This window comes from Phascolarctos cinereus, unplaced genomic scaffold (genome assembly GCF_003287225.1).
Source record: "Phascolarctos cinereus isolate Bilbo 61053 unplaced genomic scaffold, phaCin_HiC Scaffold_3;HRSCAF=262, whole genome shotgun sequence".
NCBI classification, from domain to species: domain Eukaryota; kingdom Metazoa; phylum Chordata; class Mammalia; order Diprotodontia; family Phascolarctidae; genus Phascolarctos; species Phascolarctos cinereus.
The window spans coordinates 233,660,398-233,678,067 of record NW_027555736.1 but is presented as its reverse complement, the minus strand read 5'-3'; the positions used below and the strand labels follow the sequence as shown (position 1 = coordinate 233,678,067).

At 39.9% G+C, this 17,670-nt stretch overlaps 1 protein-coding gene across 2 annotated transcripts in view; it reads left to right on the top strand.

The window, feature by feature from the left end:
* Positions 1-4,226: 4,226 nt before the first annotated feature.
* COX16 (cytochrome c oxidase assembly factor COX16) overlaps positions 4,227-17,670 on the top strand; it is a 123,564-nt gene continuing 110,120 nt past the window's right edge. The window contains exon 1 of one of the 2 annotated variants that reach the window (XM_020986411.2): positions 4,227-4,462. In XM_020986411.2, coding sequence (XP_020842070.1) covers positions 4,394-4,462 — 69 coding nt within the window. In that variant the 5' untranslated portion in view covers positions 4,227-4,393. The remainder of the gene's footprint in view (positions 4,463-17,670) is intronic. The other variant, XM_020986410.2, reaches the window with a different exon arrangement.

The following is a 17,670-nucleotide window of genomic DNA, read 5'->3' as shown; positions in this document are numbered from 1 at the left end:
GGTTTCCTGTGGCATGGCTTGTGCTGGTGCAATCTGTACTCCACTCTCACCCTGGTGCAACAGACCTTTCCTGCTGCCTTTCTAAGTCTTGGGGTGGAAAATTGTTTCACCCTGTACTTTTTGGGTTCTGCTGCTCTAGAATTTGTTTTGAGGCATTATTTAAAATTGTTTGGAGGGGAATTTGGGAGAGCTTAGGCAAGCCTCTGCCTTTTCTCCAACATCTTGGCTCTACCCCCCAGCATCTGTTTCAGTGATTCCCATTGAAGGGGAATCTGCTACAATCTGATACAGTCTATTTTACTTTTGCATAATGTTAGAATTTCTTTCCTCACACAGATAAATTTGCCTCTCTGGGGCTATGCAGAAGAGGCCTAACCTCCATTTTAGATGAGAACCTTTCAGATATTGGAACATAGCTATCATGTCTGTCCCCCCATGTTTTATCTTTTACAGGCCATGTAGCCTTATTTCTTTACCTGAACCTTAAATGGCACGATCTCCAGTTCTTTTACCATCAAGATCACTTCTCTCTGAGTGTATTTCAGTTTATTAGTGTTCTTCTGAAAATGTGACATCTAAAACTAGACACAAAGATATGGTTTGACTAGGGTCCATCATCTGGTGGGACTATAAATCAATCAATAAGCATTTATAAAGTGCTTACAATGGGCCAGGCACTGCGCTCAGTGCTAGGAATAAAGGCAAAAGTGAAACTGTCCCTCCCTTCAAGGAGCCGATGAAAAAAATATACAAATAAAAATATATGAAAATATATACAAACTAATACAAAGTAGCTATGGCAGGGTGGGGCATAGGTGGCATAGTGGATAGAGTGCTTGGGCCTAAAGTCAGGAAGTCTCATCTTCCTGAGTTCAAATATGGCCTCAGACACTTGCTAAATGTGTGACCCTGGGCAAATCACTTAACCTTGTTTGCCTTAGTTTTCTCATCTGTAAAATGAACTGGAGAAGGAAATGGCAAATCACTCCAGTATCTCTGCCAAAAAAACTCCAAATGGGGTCACAAGGAGTCATACAGGACTGAAACGACTAAATAACAACAAAAATATAAATATATACAAAAGAACATAATTTCAGGAGGGAGATGCATTAACAACTGAGGGTTTCAGGAAAAGCTCTGTGAAGGAGGTAATACATGGGCTGTATCTTGGAGGAAACTAAGGATTCCAAGAGGTAGGTGTAAGGACGGAGAGCAGTTTTGGCATAGCGGACAGTTTGTGCAAAAGCATGAATGTGGGAGATGAAATGTTCTATGTGGGGAATAGCTACAAGCCCAATTTAAATGGAATGAAGAGGGCCTAAAACATAATAAAACTGCAAAGTTATGTAGGAGCCAGACTATGGTGGCTTAAATACCAAGGTGAGGATTTATCTTAAAGACAATAGGGAACCATTGAAGATTTCTGAATAGGAGGTTGGCTAAATCTGCGTTTTAGGAACATTAGTCTGATAGCTGTGTTGAGGATGGGTTAAAAAAGGGAGAGATTTTTAAGCAGATAGATAAATTATAATAGGGTGAGAGGCAATGAGGGTCTGAACTATGGTAGAGGCTATATGAATGGAGAGAAAGGAATAAATTCAAGAGATGTCACAGAAATAGAATTGACAACACTTGGCAACTGATTCGACATGGAATTGGACACTGGGTTGAGGGAAGAGTCAAGTATGACATATGGTTGCGTACCTGGTAAGTGAAAAATAATGAAACAGAAACAGAAGTCTGGTGGAGGTAAGGGTTAGAATCATAGATTTAAAGCCTGAAGGGACCTTAGAGGTTACCAAGTCCTTCTCCCTCATTTTATAGATGAGGAAGCTGAGAATAAGAAGGATTAAGTGACTTGTCTGTGGTCACTTAGCTAGGAAGCGTCAGAGGTAAGATTTGAACCTAGATCTTCCTGACTCCAGGTTCTACACACCACCCACTACATACTCCTTCGCGGGTTTGGGGAGTGGGTGGAGAGATCAGAAGAGTATGCAGAGATGTCAGGAGATGGAATAGGGCAGTGCAGATAAAAGCCAGGTAGAGAAAGAACCAACATCTACATGGGAAAGTTGGAGGAATTTGTTTTATTAAATAAAACAGATAAAACAATGAAGATATGTTTATGGGGAGTGAAGATTTTTGCTAGGATTTCAAAAATATTTTCCTATGGTAGTGAGGACTAAGCATTTCCAGGAGTGGCTATTCATTCCTGTATTCTAAATCTCTAGTGCTGGACCATAGGGATTACAACCCTTGTCAAAATCTAGAGTGGCATCAAATGGGACATGAGTTCATTTAGCATAAAGAAGGCTCCCTCTAGTGGACACTTGAGAGCCATACGATCCTTGCTTAAAAGCAAGATTGGCTATATTCTCCTGCTTCTGGCTTGATGATCAGCTTTTTGCATGTGCAGGATCAGTCCAATCCATAGCACTGCTTCAAGAAGAATGATGAACGGAGGCAGCTAGGTGGTGCGGTGGATAGAGCTCTGGCCTTGGAATCAGGAGGACCTGAGTTCAAATCCAGTCTCAGACACATAACACTTACTAGCTGGGTGACCCCGGGCAAGTCACTTAACCGCCACTGCCTCACCAGAAAGCAAAAACCAAACAAACAAAGAAGAATGATGAGCATAAGAATTTGTTCAGTTATTACAGATTGGACTTATTAAATGAGATAACAGAGAGAAGGGCTTTTAGATAATTGGAGACAGACCAGATTAATTGAGGAGAAAGACAGAGGAGGTGGGAGAGGTCCAGTGCATGAGGCTTTACCCAGAAATTGAGCCTCAGTTGGGCATGGCAGTGGGGTGCCCTGGATAACCAGAAGTCACTGTTTGAATACGAATTCTTTAAGAGCAGATACTGTCTTATTTTTCAAATTGTATCCCTACTACTTAAGCACAGTATTTTGCATCTAAAAAGTGCTTAATAAATGCTGGCTTGCTTGCTTGATTCATTATGTTGGCTCCAGATACCTGGAGAACAGGAAATATTGTATTCTTGAGAGGTTCTTCATGCTTCCTGGCCTGACTTCTCTTGTAGAATTTTAGAAGATTCCCTCCCCCCAACAGCTGAAATCTGCTGTATGTTACACTATATCTGGAGTTTTGCTTCCTGATTACTACAAACTCAAAGAGAGAATGATCATTTCTATTCCACCAACCAATTTTTCCCTATTGGCAAGGAGCAGAAGCAGACAAGAATTTTCCCATATTGCTTCCACCATGTTTTGAAAGATGAAATTATCCATTAGGCAAAGAAAACTTGTCTGTGGTCACATGGTAGGTCTATGGTAGCGCAAGGTGCATCATCATTGTCATCACCACCATTATTATTACTAAGGAGTTATATTTGGAGAGGTAGTGTGATAGCATCTATATTACAATAATTCTACTCACAAATTTATGTTCTGTATAAAAGAAAAGCAATAAATGGAAAATAAACCCCCTCCACCCCCCCACACACATATAGCTAGCCAGTATCTGTTTTACAAAAGCATTGTGCTTAAAAGTCGGAAGATCTAAGTTGAAATCCCACCTCATACTTAGATCAAGGGCAAGTAAGCTAACTTCTCTGCAGGAAGTGATACATAAATGCTGGCGGCTCCTATTTATTATACACTTATTCATACAGAGAGGCAGCATGGCAAAGTGGATAGAAACCATCCTGGGTTCAAGTTCAACCTCTGACACACACTGGCTGTGATGTCCCTGGACAAGCCAATTTTACCTCTACATGCTCTTAGCAGTTTTCAGAAGACTATAACTTGCAGAGAAAGTGCTGCTGATATCCCTCACCAGAGAAATCACAGATCCAGTCCCAATCCCTAACTGTAGAGGCTCTTATAGCACCGCTAGGCTAGACCGTAAGTTTCATAAAGGCAGGGATGTTATTTTTGTTGCTCACTGCCTATTGCTGGGTGCTTAATAGATCTTTCTTTCTTTCGGCAATTGAGGTTAAGTGACTTCAGGGCCGGTGCTCTATCCACTGAGCCACCTAGCTGCCCCTTAATAAATGTTTCTTGAAGAAACAGGATCAACAGTCTAAAAGTAATCCCTAGGTTCAGCCCCTATCCCCCATGACACTGCACTGTCTTTATACCTAAGTTAGGTAGGAACCAAAGTATTACGTCCCTGTGCTTCTCCGAACACTGATTTAGGACCGACGCAGCCCCTTCCTCGGAGGTAAAGTAACCGGAGTACAGAGACCTCCCGGAACGTAAAAGTCAAACGCTGACTTTTCCGGTCGGAAAGGGTTTCGGACGGATCTAGTCCCTCACCCGGAAGTCCCGAGGGGATGCCGGAGTGCAAGGACTCCTTTGTTTTACGTCCAGCGTTTGAACGGCTTGGTCGGGCGGAGAGCCGCTTGCTGTAAGAGAAAAGGAAGTCATGTTCGCGCCTGCAGTGAGACGAGCTCTGAAGAAGAACAAGACGCTGCGCTACGGCGTGCCCATGATGGTGAGTGCGGGGAGAGGGCGACTAGGACGGGAGAACGTTGCAGCTCGCGTTGTACGGGGGGCGGGGCTTCCGGAGAGGGAGAGGACAGAGGCGGGGCTTCTGGAGAAGGGAGGACGGGGCGGGGCTTCCGGGGAGGCTGGAGCAGGGGCGGAGATTGTAGAGAGGAGAGGAGGAAGGAGGGATTCCTGGCGGTGGAGGAGGGGTTGGTGGTTGAGGATTTCCGAGGTGGGAAGAACACCGGGATCATCCTGCGGGGAGGCAAGGGAGCCAGCGAATGGAGCTGCAGGGCAGAGGCTCCTGAAGCTTCCTTTAATGGCTGGCTGCCTTGTCAGTTGCTACCTTCTTTCCCCCTAGACGAAGCTGGTGGTACAGTGGAGTCAGAAAGACCCTAGTTCAAATGCATCCACTTAGCTGCCAGACCCTAGACAAATCACTTAACCTCTGTTTGCCTCAGTTTCCTCAGTTATAAAATGGGGATAATAATAGCACCTACGTCATTGGGTGGCTGTGAGGATCAAATGAGAATATTTGTAAAGTCAGTGCCTGGCACATAGTAGGTGCTTAATAAAAGTTTATTGAGTTGGGTTTGTAAAGTCCAAGTGCACATAGTGGGTGCTTTTTAAAATGCCTGGTTCTCTTCTTGGGGATGACTAAATTTAGTCAGCCAGCATTTATTAATTACCTATATTGCCAGCTAAGCTCTGGAGATAGAAAGACAGGCAAAAACAGCCCCAACTCGAAATCTTATGGGGAATTAGTTGGAGAAGCAGCATAGTGCACTGGAAAGATAAATGCACAGACTTGGAGTCAGAAGACCTGAATTGCACCTTGACTTCTCTGAGGCATAATTTCCTTATCAGCAAAATGAGGTTAGCAGTACTTGTATTACTTATCTCAGTTATTGTAAAGAAAATGCTTCAGACTTAATTTTTAGAGGCTACTGCAGCCTGTAGAGGCATTGTAGTGGTTGCCATGGAAAGATAGCTGGATTTGGAGTCAAAATACTTGGCTTCAAATTCTGGCTTTGTTACTTACTTCCTGTGTAACTTGGTTAAGTCACTTAACCTCTGTGAGCCTGAACTTTTCCAGTGATTGTAAAATGAAGGGATTGGACATGATGACCTTTAAGGTCTTTCCAGCTCTAAATCTAGAATCCTATGAACTTGTCCAAGTTTTAGGAGTGGGAATGAAACTTTGTACATCCATCTAAGCACTCCATTATTTATTAGAATTGTATCCTGTAGACCAGAGCTTCTACTCACCCAATATGAAGGCTTCCTTAGACCATATGTTATATGTAATTGGGGCAACCATTTTCCAGCTGGTAAGGGTTTGGCTTTCCCCATGACTGTTGTACCCCATTCCCTGTCCTTCTCTTCTAGTAATAATAGTTGACATTTATATCAGGATTTTAAGATTTACAAAATAATTTACATTATCTCATTTGATCATGAATTTTGCTATTAATGACTCTTGGCTCACCATTTATTGTGTATATATGGTTCAGGGGTGATACTGATTATATACTGTCTAAAAAATAGGGTGTAATTGAACAAACATCTATTGCGTGCCTATTACATTTAAGACACTATTAAGTGCTGGGGATACAAAGATGAAAATGAAACAGCTCATACCTTCAAGCAGCTTACATACTACCAGAATAATACAACATGTATATTTAAGTTAATACAGGATAATTTGAGGAGGGAAAGAATATTTACAGATGGGGAAATTAGTGAAGATTTCATATAAAGTGGCACCAGCGCTGGGCCATAAAGTTGGGGATTCTCAGAAAAAGTGAAGAGGGAGTGCGTTTCAGGCTTTGGGTAAAACCTGTGCAAAGGCAGGCAAGGTAGTGTGTTAAGATGTCCAGCAGGCAATTGGTGAGATTAGGTTTGGGCATATAATTTGAGACTTAGCTGTAGAGAGAAGCCATGCGAGCTGGTGGAATCAGAAAGGGACAGAGCAACTCTAGGAGTCGTCCTCAACTCTTTAGTCGGGCGGTCAGTGAGTACCCACTGTGTGTCAGGTACGTGGGAGGACTGGAGAAACAAAATCAAATTGTTCTCTAATCTGTATTTTTGATCCATGATGCCAATGCCCTGCATCACGTATTGAGATATCAAAAACTGGGAGCAGGCCCCATATCTTATTCCAAGGGTTCTTAACCTCTTTGGTGTGTTGTGGACCCCTTTGGCAGTGTGGTGAAACTTATGAACTCTTTTCAAAATAATATTTTTAAATACATAAAGTAAAATACATGGAATTGTATTGGAAGTACGGTTATCAGAATATTAAATTAAAAAACAAACCCATGGGATACCAGGTTAAAAATCCTTGTTTTATTCATTACTGTGGCCCTGTTTCCTACACATAGTAGCTTCATAATAAATGTATGTTGAATAACTGTCTGACATTTTGGTGTTCAGTCGTTTTTCAGTCACGTCTGACTCTTCGTGACCTCGTGTGGGGTTTTCTGAGCAAAGATGCTGGAGTGGTTTGCCATTTCCTTTTCCAGCTCATTTTACAGTTGAGGAGGCAAATGGGGTTAAATGATTTGCCCAGGGCCACAATCTAGTAAGTTTCTGAGGCTAGATTTACACTCAGGAAGAAGAGTCTTTTCTGACTCCTGGCCTGATACTATCCACTGAGCCACCTAGCTGCCCAGTGTCTGATATAATAATGCTGAAAGAAAAACACCTTGGTTTTTGCAGTAAAAGAGTAAATCTAATCTAATAAAGTAAGATAAATTACTCTGAATTTCTTATTAAGTCTAAGAGCCAAGGACAATTACAGCATTGTATGTTTCATGGACTCCTCCCATGGGTAAACTTGTAGTTAAGGAAAATGGTTCTTTTCCTAGGCTGTTAATGAACAAATCAGTGCTCCTTGAGGACAGGGACCATTCCTTGTTAATCTTTGTTATATCTCTCTGGACCTGGCAGTGTTCTTTGCACATACTCAACTCTTAAATGCTTATTGAAAAGATGTGATTAGTGAGCAGCTCTGTTCTTGTGTCTGGAACACATTCTAATTATTCTGTCTACTCCTGCCATTCATCAAAGTAGTTGTTTCTGTTACCTATATCTCAATAGAGAAATGCTTCCCCCCCTCCCTTCTAGATTTTCAAACAGAAGGGAAAAAGGTTGTTCTTAGGGAGCATTTCATATCATTTTTTTACACAAAATTGTTTAATGAAGCTGATGAAAGTGTGTGACAGATTGGGCCCTTATGTCACATTTGATTTTTCATTTTGCTTTGCAACCCTTAGCCTTCTCTGCATGTCTAATTAATTACGTTAGCTCTGTTCTATTTATCTTCATATCCACTGAAACAAACAAACAAAAAATGATTGATTCAGCTCAAGACATTGTCAGCTGTTTTTAAGTTAAGGTGCCATGGGTAAAAGAAGTCTGCTAAAGGAAAAAATGCAGCTGGCACTGTTACAATTCTATAGTGACCTCAAAAGGGGATGGGATTGCAGTGGTTTTCAGCTTTCTATACATCTCTCTGGGTTCCATTAAAGTTAGGTAGTTTTGGTCATGCCACATGTAATCGTGCCTATGTCCCAGTGCTAAGCTGTGCTTTGGGGATGCCGGGAATGAAAAATAGTGAGGAAAAGCGTGATAGCCTTAACATTGTTTTGAACAAATGGTGCATTAGAAAAGCAAATGAACATTTTCTGTCCGTATTGCACATAATACGATTGAGTTTTCCCCCTTTTCTGATTTCTTCAGAACCTTGAAAATATGTGTGTTGTGTCTGGAGGACACTTGGTTGATGATGTAGTCAAGAGGGTCTTTAAGGTACAAAGCTGAGGACTGTTGATGAATTTGAGGTTGATTGGGAACAGAAAGGTAAATTCTGGTTCGTTGAGCCAGGTTGTTTTCCTTCTTTTACACAGTGAGAGTAACTGTTAAATAAAAACTTCTTCCGACATTTAGAGAAAGAAAAAACCTAGCTCATCAAGTATTGAATTCTTTAAAAATGAAGCAGTCTCAGCATTGTCTGGGCCTGTGACTTTAGGTGAATGTAGAGAAGTTTAATTTGGAAATTGAAATAATTTTGGAATTAATTAAATTGGAGTTTGAGTTTAAACCGAAGACTTTGTGTAATCTAAAATAAGCCAATTCCAGAAGAGAGCTGAGAAAATAAAATTTTCTGATTGCACTTTTTAATTGATTCTATTCTATGTTACCCCTAACATTGTAAAATTGCCTCGTGGTCTTTTGACTGACTGAGGAGTCCAGAGACCCTTTTTATTAATATTTTCTAGCCTCACCAATAAATTGAACGTGCTTGGAGCTTTGTGCCTCAGTGTACTTTAATTTTCAAACATAACAGAGCCTAAAGAAAAGCAATGCTGAACCTGCTGCATTAAATTTAAAATAAAAATGAAAGTTAATGTCCCTTTCTGGTATGGAAAACTTTATTAATAGGCAGAGGAAGAAAGGGTATTTGTGAGGGAAACACTGAGAAAGCAAACCACAGAGAAAAGACATCAAATTGAAAGAAAGATAGCTGAAGTGCCCCGTTTCCCAGCATCTAATTTGCATATATTTGCTATGAGGACTTTGAGGTTGATAACTGATAAATCCTAATACCTAGAACTTTTGGTAACTGAGACAAATGCCTAGTGACTTGACTGGCCAAAATGTTAATTTTGGTTTCTCATATTGAGATAGAGCTGTCATTTCACACAGAAGACCCTGATTCACAGCAGGAGATTTGGTCAAGAACAGTGTTCTGAGTGCATCAGAACAGACATCAGAGCTAGGACCAAGAAGTGACCTTAGAGTTGGGTCACAGGAAGACCTCAGAGCCTGTCCTGCCATTTGCTGGATGGAATAACTGACTGGAGAAACAAAGGCTTTGTTCTGCCACCTGCTAGAGCCAAGTGGAGAAATAAGAAGTTTTGTTAACTGCTGCTTGCATCTGAGCTGAGCTTAGGGCTCAGAAAATACTTCCATTTGGTTTGGGTACAGGCCTTAGAGCTTGCATTGCACTGCCACCTTGAGAGGTAGAACCTTCTTGGAGCCCAGTCAAAGGAGTCCACCTGGGAAAGCTCTATAGATCTCAGGTTTAGGATTTCTGTTTTGCTGAAAGAGCTTACCATTGCTTCAGCAGCTTGAAAGAAGAACAGTTAGCAGAGAAACAGCCCCACGCAGCAGGAGAAGCTCAGAAGAGGATCAGCCTGCCCATAGTGAAATGTTCTGAAGACTGTCCCTGAGGGAGCCAAAGGGCATCAAGGCCTGAAATCTGGGGTTGTAAGTTGCCCCAGGCACTAAGCATGTGCCACTCTGTTATGATCCTGTAAGGCTGGCATTTCTCCCTCTGTGCATCCTTGGCAGAATGTGTTTATGGAGGAATATTTTGTTATTATTTTTGCTTTGCCTTCCATTTAGTTAATGTCTCTGATTAAGAGCTAATGGGTTCATCTGGGCTATTGGTAAAATGGGAACCATACCAGTGAGGGCCCTGGAGCTACAGTTGGCAGTAGTAGGAATGCATTTCCCATCCCCATCCACATCCCCCACTCCCCAACCCTGACCTGGGTTAGGCCTAGGAGCATGAGAGAGTAAGTTTTAGCAGTATGGCAGACCCTCTGGAAACTCCTAACCTTTTGGCATGAATGTAGTCTGGGTTAAAGAGACAGCCCAAAGACATAAGAGTAAAGGTTGTCACCAGACCTTGTGCTACATATAAAGGAAAACAAAACAAAAAATCCACGCTGTATATATTTAGTGGAGATTCACAGCTTCATATGCTGTTCCTTTTTTCTCTTCTTTTTATGTTCACAGAGAAATGTTCATATTTGTTGATGTTTGTTAAGTTCATGACAATAAGAAGGAAATTTGAAAAAAAAGAGATCAAATGAGTAATTTCATTGCACCATGCCTTCTTTTCCCTAATGCTTGCCCTATGGGGAATTTGTGAAGACTAAGGAGATTTTTGGAGCATTATTTCCTTAAAAGGAAAGATGTTCTGCAAATAAATCCATTAGAACAAGTTTCAAACATTCTGCTATTCATAGAGGAAACATCATGGTACAAAGCTCTTATGAGATGTTACAGGGACTAGATTTCACCAGTTAAATGACAGAACACTTGTATTTTGTCTAATCACTGCTGTCATTTTGGAGGCCTACAATTTGAAAGGACTCAGTTCTTTAATTGAAATTACAGGTTTCAGTCTGTGACTGCCTCTCTGCTCAAAATCTATGTGTATGATAAAGTGTGAGAACCATGTTAGAAAGGCTTTCAGCAAAGTTAGAAATACCCATAGGGGAGATATAAAAGGGAGCCAGTTGAAACAATGGTCCAGCAAAACAAAAAAGAGGCACCAGTAAATTCTGTCATCTAGTGTAAACATTGCAATAGAAGATGGCTGGAAGCCTAAGGGTGTACCTGGTCTGAGAGGAAAGGGTGGGAGGGGGGATAAAGCCATTGGGATCTTACTCTTGGCTTCTTGGAGCCACAGTAGGGGACAAAGAGAATTCCTGGCTGGTTGGTTGTGATTGAGACAGGACTGAGGCTAGTACCCATGTTGTGCCAAAAGGACACTAATCAGAAACCGAGAATTGAGGCAGAGAGGGGATAGGTCAAAGATCTAAATCTGGTTCTTCTCCCAGGCTAAGGCTGAGGAAGAGGGCTGGGCTGGGGGCTAGGACACCACCACCTTTTGAGAATTTTGGCAAGGCAGTGGTATCCAGATAGCAGAGGGAACAGGTCTAGGAACTAGCCATCCCATCTGACAGTTTGGGAGGAGAAGATCCTGTTCCTGGCACAAAATCCTAACCTGGGAATGCTGGCTGGAGATATGAGTAAACAGGGGAAAACTACGATCCTAACACAGTGATGAAATACCATGGGTTAAGGGAAATCTAAGGGGGAAATCCAGAACAATAGTACAACTTCAATAAGTATAAGTAGAGCTCCAGAAAAAAGGTTTGGCCACAAGGAGTATAAATAGATGGAAAAAATGGAACAAGAGATTTAAAAAAATGGAATTAGACCATTTGAGGAAAAAGCTAAAGGAGAATATATTGCTCAGAAGGTGAAAAGAATGATTCAAATAGTCAACTCCTTGAAAAATAGGATAGAGCAAACAGAACCCATTGATTTAATCAAATAAGTTCTATCTAGAACAAAGTAAAAAAAGCTGAAATATTAGGAAAACATATGAGCTACCTACTATCAAGAACAGTCCACCTAGGAAATAGGATGAGGAGGTAATTTAAGAGTCAACAAACTCTGAAAAACAAACTCTGAATAGCATATTTCAGTGAATTTAAAAGAATATTGCCCAGAACTATTAGAACCAGAGGGAAAGATGAAAATAGAAAGAATCCAGTGGTTACCACCTGAATGAAACCAACCTCAGTTCTGAAAGTAGGATCAATAAAAAGTAGTAAAAGAAGAGAAAGTAAAAGATCAATGTGGCAGAAGGGAGTCATTGAAAACTTTTGAGTGGCTTCTTCCTTTTTCCTAAAAAAAATTATTTGTTGTACTGAGTAACTTTCTGTGAGGAGGCAGTGGAGAGACTGGGAGAAATCTAGGAGATAACAAACAAAGGATAACTATATACACACATATATGTACATGTAAGAAAAATATATATGTATATACATATATATGTGTGAAAATTTTTTGAATAGGAGAGTGATACTGTCAGATCTGTACCTGTTGACCAGCATTTCATTCTGACATAAATTGAACTCCATCCACGATGGGTTTTTATGTTATTTTCTACATTATTTCATTAAAATTAAAAGCTTGATACCTCTTCCTTAGCATCAATTTTAACATATCATTTATTTGTGTATATATATATATATATATATATATATAAAACTACGTACATTGCATTTACTTTTCAGTGCAAAATTGGAATTCCTCAGTGCAGTTCCTCAATTAATTGACCACAAAAGCCTTCATATAAACAGGCAATGCTCCTTCCCATTGTATTTTCTACAAGTGGAACCATTTGGAGTAATCAAGCATTATTTTAACTATTGTCACTAGTCGTAGGTGGCAGCAACATTTGTCCTAGCTATTTATGCTTTTTATACTAAGCAATTCTGCAAACAGTCTTAGGGATGCATAACAGTCCTTTTGTTCTTTGGGTTGTGATTTTTGGAAAAAGGGTTTTTTTTTCACTTATGAAAAACATTTAATTTTATCTGGAAAAATTCTGTTTTTTTTTTAAAGATTTGGAATGGATGCTTTCAAAAATGTTTCTTCATTTTATTGTTTCATTTTACTCATGTGTCTAAAGCATTCATATTTATAGTAAAACCTAAGGTCTTTACTTTCTATCAATAACAATATTTATAGATGCCAGTGATAAAGTAGACAGTATTTTCTGGATATGGGCATTTTATTTTGTATTTCCAATACATAAGCCTCTTTTGTTCATTAGAATACGTGTTCCTTTTTACCTTTCTTTGTATACCCAGCACTTAGCACAGTGCCTGGCACATAGTAAGCATTTAATAAATGTTTTTGAAGGTGCCAACTTAGATTGGTAAAGATAGCTTCTTCTTCTAGGAATTCCCCTTATCAATAGAATTACAGGACCACTCCCATTCACTCTCCTAGTCAGTAAAAAGATTAGGAAAACAGGATATATTCCTATTAAAAAAGACCTCATTATATTGTTGAATGATGAATTCATGATACCCCTTGATTATTTTCTATTTGATTTAGTTATAGGAAATTGTTGGACTGTTTTGTGTTAATATGGATTAAGTTTATCTTTCTGGAATGTTTGTTGATGAAATACAGAATACTTCCCCCGTGAGACTCCTACAGCATCTCTCATACTTCATTTGGTTTAGGCCTGGCTCTAGGCAGTGGGCTGTAATGTATGATAGCAATTACATCCTGGAAAACTAATTTTAATTGAATTCCAGCTCATTAGCACTTTAACTAGTGAGGCAAATGCTAAGGTTATTAACACAACCATCATTAACTACTAAGAAAATACTTTCCTTTTTTATCTCTAATCTCATCACTGATGGAGTAGCTTAGTCTGGGTTGGAGGTGTTAGCAGAAAAACTATGTGATCCCTATTAATTAGTCTAACCTTAGTGTGTACAGTTCCACTCTTTCCCAACTCTTTAGCCTTCCTCCTTTACCTAGACCTGTGAAGAGAACTGAAGTAAAATTGTTAGAGGCTAACCACCTCTTAGGAAGGTATCCTCCTGTTTACCCAGTGTTTTGTGCCTAGAGGAAAATCATGAGGTCCACATTAAAGTGGTTTGTTACTCTGCTTTATTACTTTTACAATCAGTAAGAATCTCCATCATACAGATCAGGAGCCCCGAACTGAGAACTGTTCCACCCACAGTTTGGTCTTTTCTGGCTCTCTCTTCCTATGTACATAACATGCCTTACTGTCTTTATCCCTTTTTGCAACTTCTTATTCACAATTAATAAATCATTGAAACCAGAAGTTGATAGATCAAAGTTTTATCTAAGCTAGAGATAAAACTAAATAGAAAATACAAAGAAACTTTAAAGAACAGAAGAACTTTGGATTTAACATGCCTCCTCTTTCCTTTCCCCTGTCCTCCTCCACATTCCCCAGGAAGAAGAGGGGCAAGGAGAGACAGGTAGGTCACCATCTTTTATCATATCTGTCTGAGGGAAAATTCTGCAGTAATCAGTTCAAAAACTTGGACTGTTCCATTAGGCTGGTGGAAATAACCTGTCTACAGCTCAACCTCAGCTGTGCTGGGTGCTGCCTCTAATCTCTCTCTTCTTTTTTGAATTGCCAGCTTGAACTCAAATGCTGGTCATGCTCCTGGGTTCCTGTTCTCAATTTTCACAATATTTCTTCTTTAGGGTGGAGGGGAAAGCAATACTGGTTCCTTTTGTTTTCTTTTTTCTTTTTCTTTTTTTTGGGCTAGGCATTTGGGGTTAAGTGACTTGCCCAGGGTCACACAGCTAGTAAGTATCAAGTGTTTGAGACTGAATTTGAACTCAGGTCTTCCTGACTCCAGAGCTGGTCCTCCATCCACTGTGGCACCTAGCTGCCCCAATACTGGTTCCTTTTGAATTCACTCAGTTCCACTTTAGTCTGACAAGCTTAATTGATCTTGATAAGCTAAAGAATTCTATTCTGGCCATCAGAACTTTAAGTACTTTTCTCCATGTCTGAAAGAGGTACTGTGTTACATTCACATATGTGTATGTATGTGTATATGTATATGTATGTGTATGTGTATATGTATATGTATATGTATATGTATATGTATATGTATATGTATATGTATATGTATATGTATATGTATATGTATATGTATATGTATATGTATGTGTATGTGTATATGTATGTGTATATGTATGTGTATGTGTATATGTGTGTGTATATATATACACATGTATGTACACACATGCACATCTGTATATATGTGTGTGTGTGTGTGTATACACACGTATACACATACGTGTGTGTATATATATACACACATGTACATGCAGTATGTCTATATAGAGCCAAAATATTTTTATTGTGCTTTGCTTTATTGAACTTTGCTGATAACTACATTTTTTACAAATTGAAGGTTGGTGGCAACCCTGCGTCAAGCAATTCTGTTGGTGCCATTTTTTCCAGTAGCATGTGCTCATATTATGTCTCTGTGTCACATTAATATTCCAAACTTTTTCATCATTATTATGTCTGTTATGGTTATCTGTGATCAGGGATCTTTGATGTTACTACTGTAACTGTTTTGGGGTACCATGAACCATGCCCATGTAATACAGTAAACTTGAACGGTAAATGCTGTATATGTTCTGACTACTCCACTGATCAGCTGATCCCTGTCTCCTGCTCCTTGGGCCTCCTTATTTTCTAAGATACAACATTGAAATTAGGCCAATGAATAACTCTACAATGGCCTCTAAGCATTCAAGTGAAAGGAAGAGTCAATCGATTTGGCAAACACGCCAGCCTTCGGCAACCACCACCCTGGTCAATCAGAGGTCATGAACAATGAGGCAAGATTCTCCATTAGCAAGAAGATTGTGACTCACTGAAGACTCAGAGGATGGTTAGCATTTTTTATCAATAAAAGTTTTTAATTAAGGTATGCATTTTAAAAGGTATAATACTATTGCATACTTAATACACTACATCATAGTATAAACATAACTTTTATATGCATTGCATGACTCACTTTATTGTGACAGTCTGGAACTGAACCCCCACTATCTCCAAGATATGCCTGCATATGTAATATGTGTGTATGTATACATATTGTTTGTTATTGTTGCTCAGTCATTTTCAGTTGTGTCCATCTTTGTGACAAAGATATTGGAGTGATTTGCCATTTCCTTTTGCAGCTCATTTTATAGAAGAGGAAATTGCCAGATTTAAGTGACTTGCCCAGGGTCACACAGCTAGTTAAGTGTCAGAGACCAGACTGGAAATCAGGAAAATGAGTCTTCCTGACTCCAGGCCCGGCACACTACCCCACGTGAGTGTGTGTACACACACACACACACACATACACACACACACACACATACACACACACACACGTATGTGTGTCCCCTAAACTTCAGCCCTGTAGAACTACTTTCTTATTGTACATTTCAAACTGGATGTCCTAGAGAAATCTTAAATTCTAGATGTCCGAAATGGAACTCATTATCTTTTCCCCCAAATCCTCTCTTCTTCCAAACTGCCCTATTTCTGTTGAAGGCACAGCCATCTTCCATTCTCCCAGGTTTCTAATCTTAGAATTACCTCGGGCTCTTCACTCTTCTTCACCACACATATCCAGTCATTCATAACATCTCTCACATCTGACCCCTTCTGTCCTCTCATACAGCTACCACTTTAATATAAGCCTTCATCTCCTCTCCTAGATTATTTGCCACAGACTCCTAATTGGTCCCCTTACCTCAACTGTCTTACCATTCTGGTCTTTCCTACACGATGCTGCCAAAGTAATTTTCCTTAAGCGCAGAACTGACCATGTGATTCCTCTATTCAGTCATCTCTAGTGGCTTCCTGTTGCCTTTAGGATAAAAATATAACCTTTTTTTGTTTAGCTTTTAAAGCCCTACACGATCTGGCCCTAGCCTGCCTTTCCAGCCTCATCGCACATTACTCCCGCTTTTGCCCTTTGCAATCTAGCCAAACTGGCCTTCTCTCTGTCCTTCACACGCCACGCTCCAGTTTTTGTCTCTGAGTGCTTTCACTGGTGTTTCACAGGTAAACTCACAGGTAACAACATTTGTTGGACAGGAGGGCTCCTAACACTAACAGGTGTCCTAGCACAGGTTCACTTCTGATCTGGTCAGACAGGAAGACAGCTTCGAAGGGGTTAAATAAGCTTATTTTATTTTAGTCTAATCTTCTCAAAAGAGTTGCTGATAATGGGAGCACCAATTCCTACAGGATTCTCTAATCACGCTTCTCTCTGGGGTGGGCAAGAATAGGAGTACAACTCCTTCAAGATCCCCTAAGCCTTATTGGGGGCCGATCATGGCAGGTACATGCATTATTCTATGCATTACTCAAATCCCAAAATGTGTTCCCCAGTGCCCGCTTATAGGGCAACAGCCAAAGAAAGCACATTGCCAGCAGTAGCCTCACAGGTTAACTTTAGCAATATCATCATGACCTAGTGCAGAGCAGGCATACATTAAGTCACCCATATATCTCTACTGCGACTGTGCGGTGGAGATGGTTTCAACCATAATTCGTGGGAAATATTATCTAGGATCCTGGAACTATTATCTAAAAAGGAATAACAAAATCCTCTTACTTACAACTGGTTGTCTCCTAGTCCTAGAATACTCTCCCTCCTTACCTCCCCCTCATAGAGCGCCTCTCTTTCTTCAGTATGCAACTTGAGCACTGTCTTCTGGATCTGCACAAAGCATTTACCATCTCCCCTAAGTGCTAGCTCCCTCTCTCCCAGTCTACTTTGTAACTTTTTATCGACAGGGCAGATATTTGTATTTTCTTTACTTTGTATTTATATTCTATATTTACACACGTCCTTGTTGTTTCTATTAGAATGTAAGTTCCTTGTGAGTAGGAATTTTTTCATTTTTGCACTTACATTTTTAGCATATAGTACAGTGATACGCATATAATAGGAACTTAATAAATACTTGCTGATTTATTTGATTGATTACCTTCTCTGTTTCCTAATGACAGTCCAATAAATTTTTATTTTTAAAATG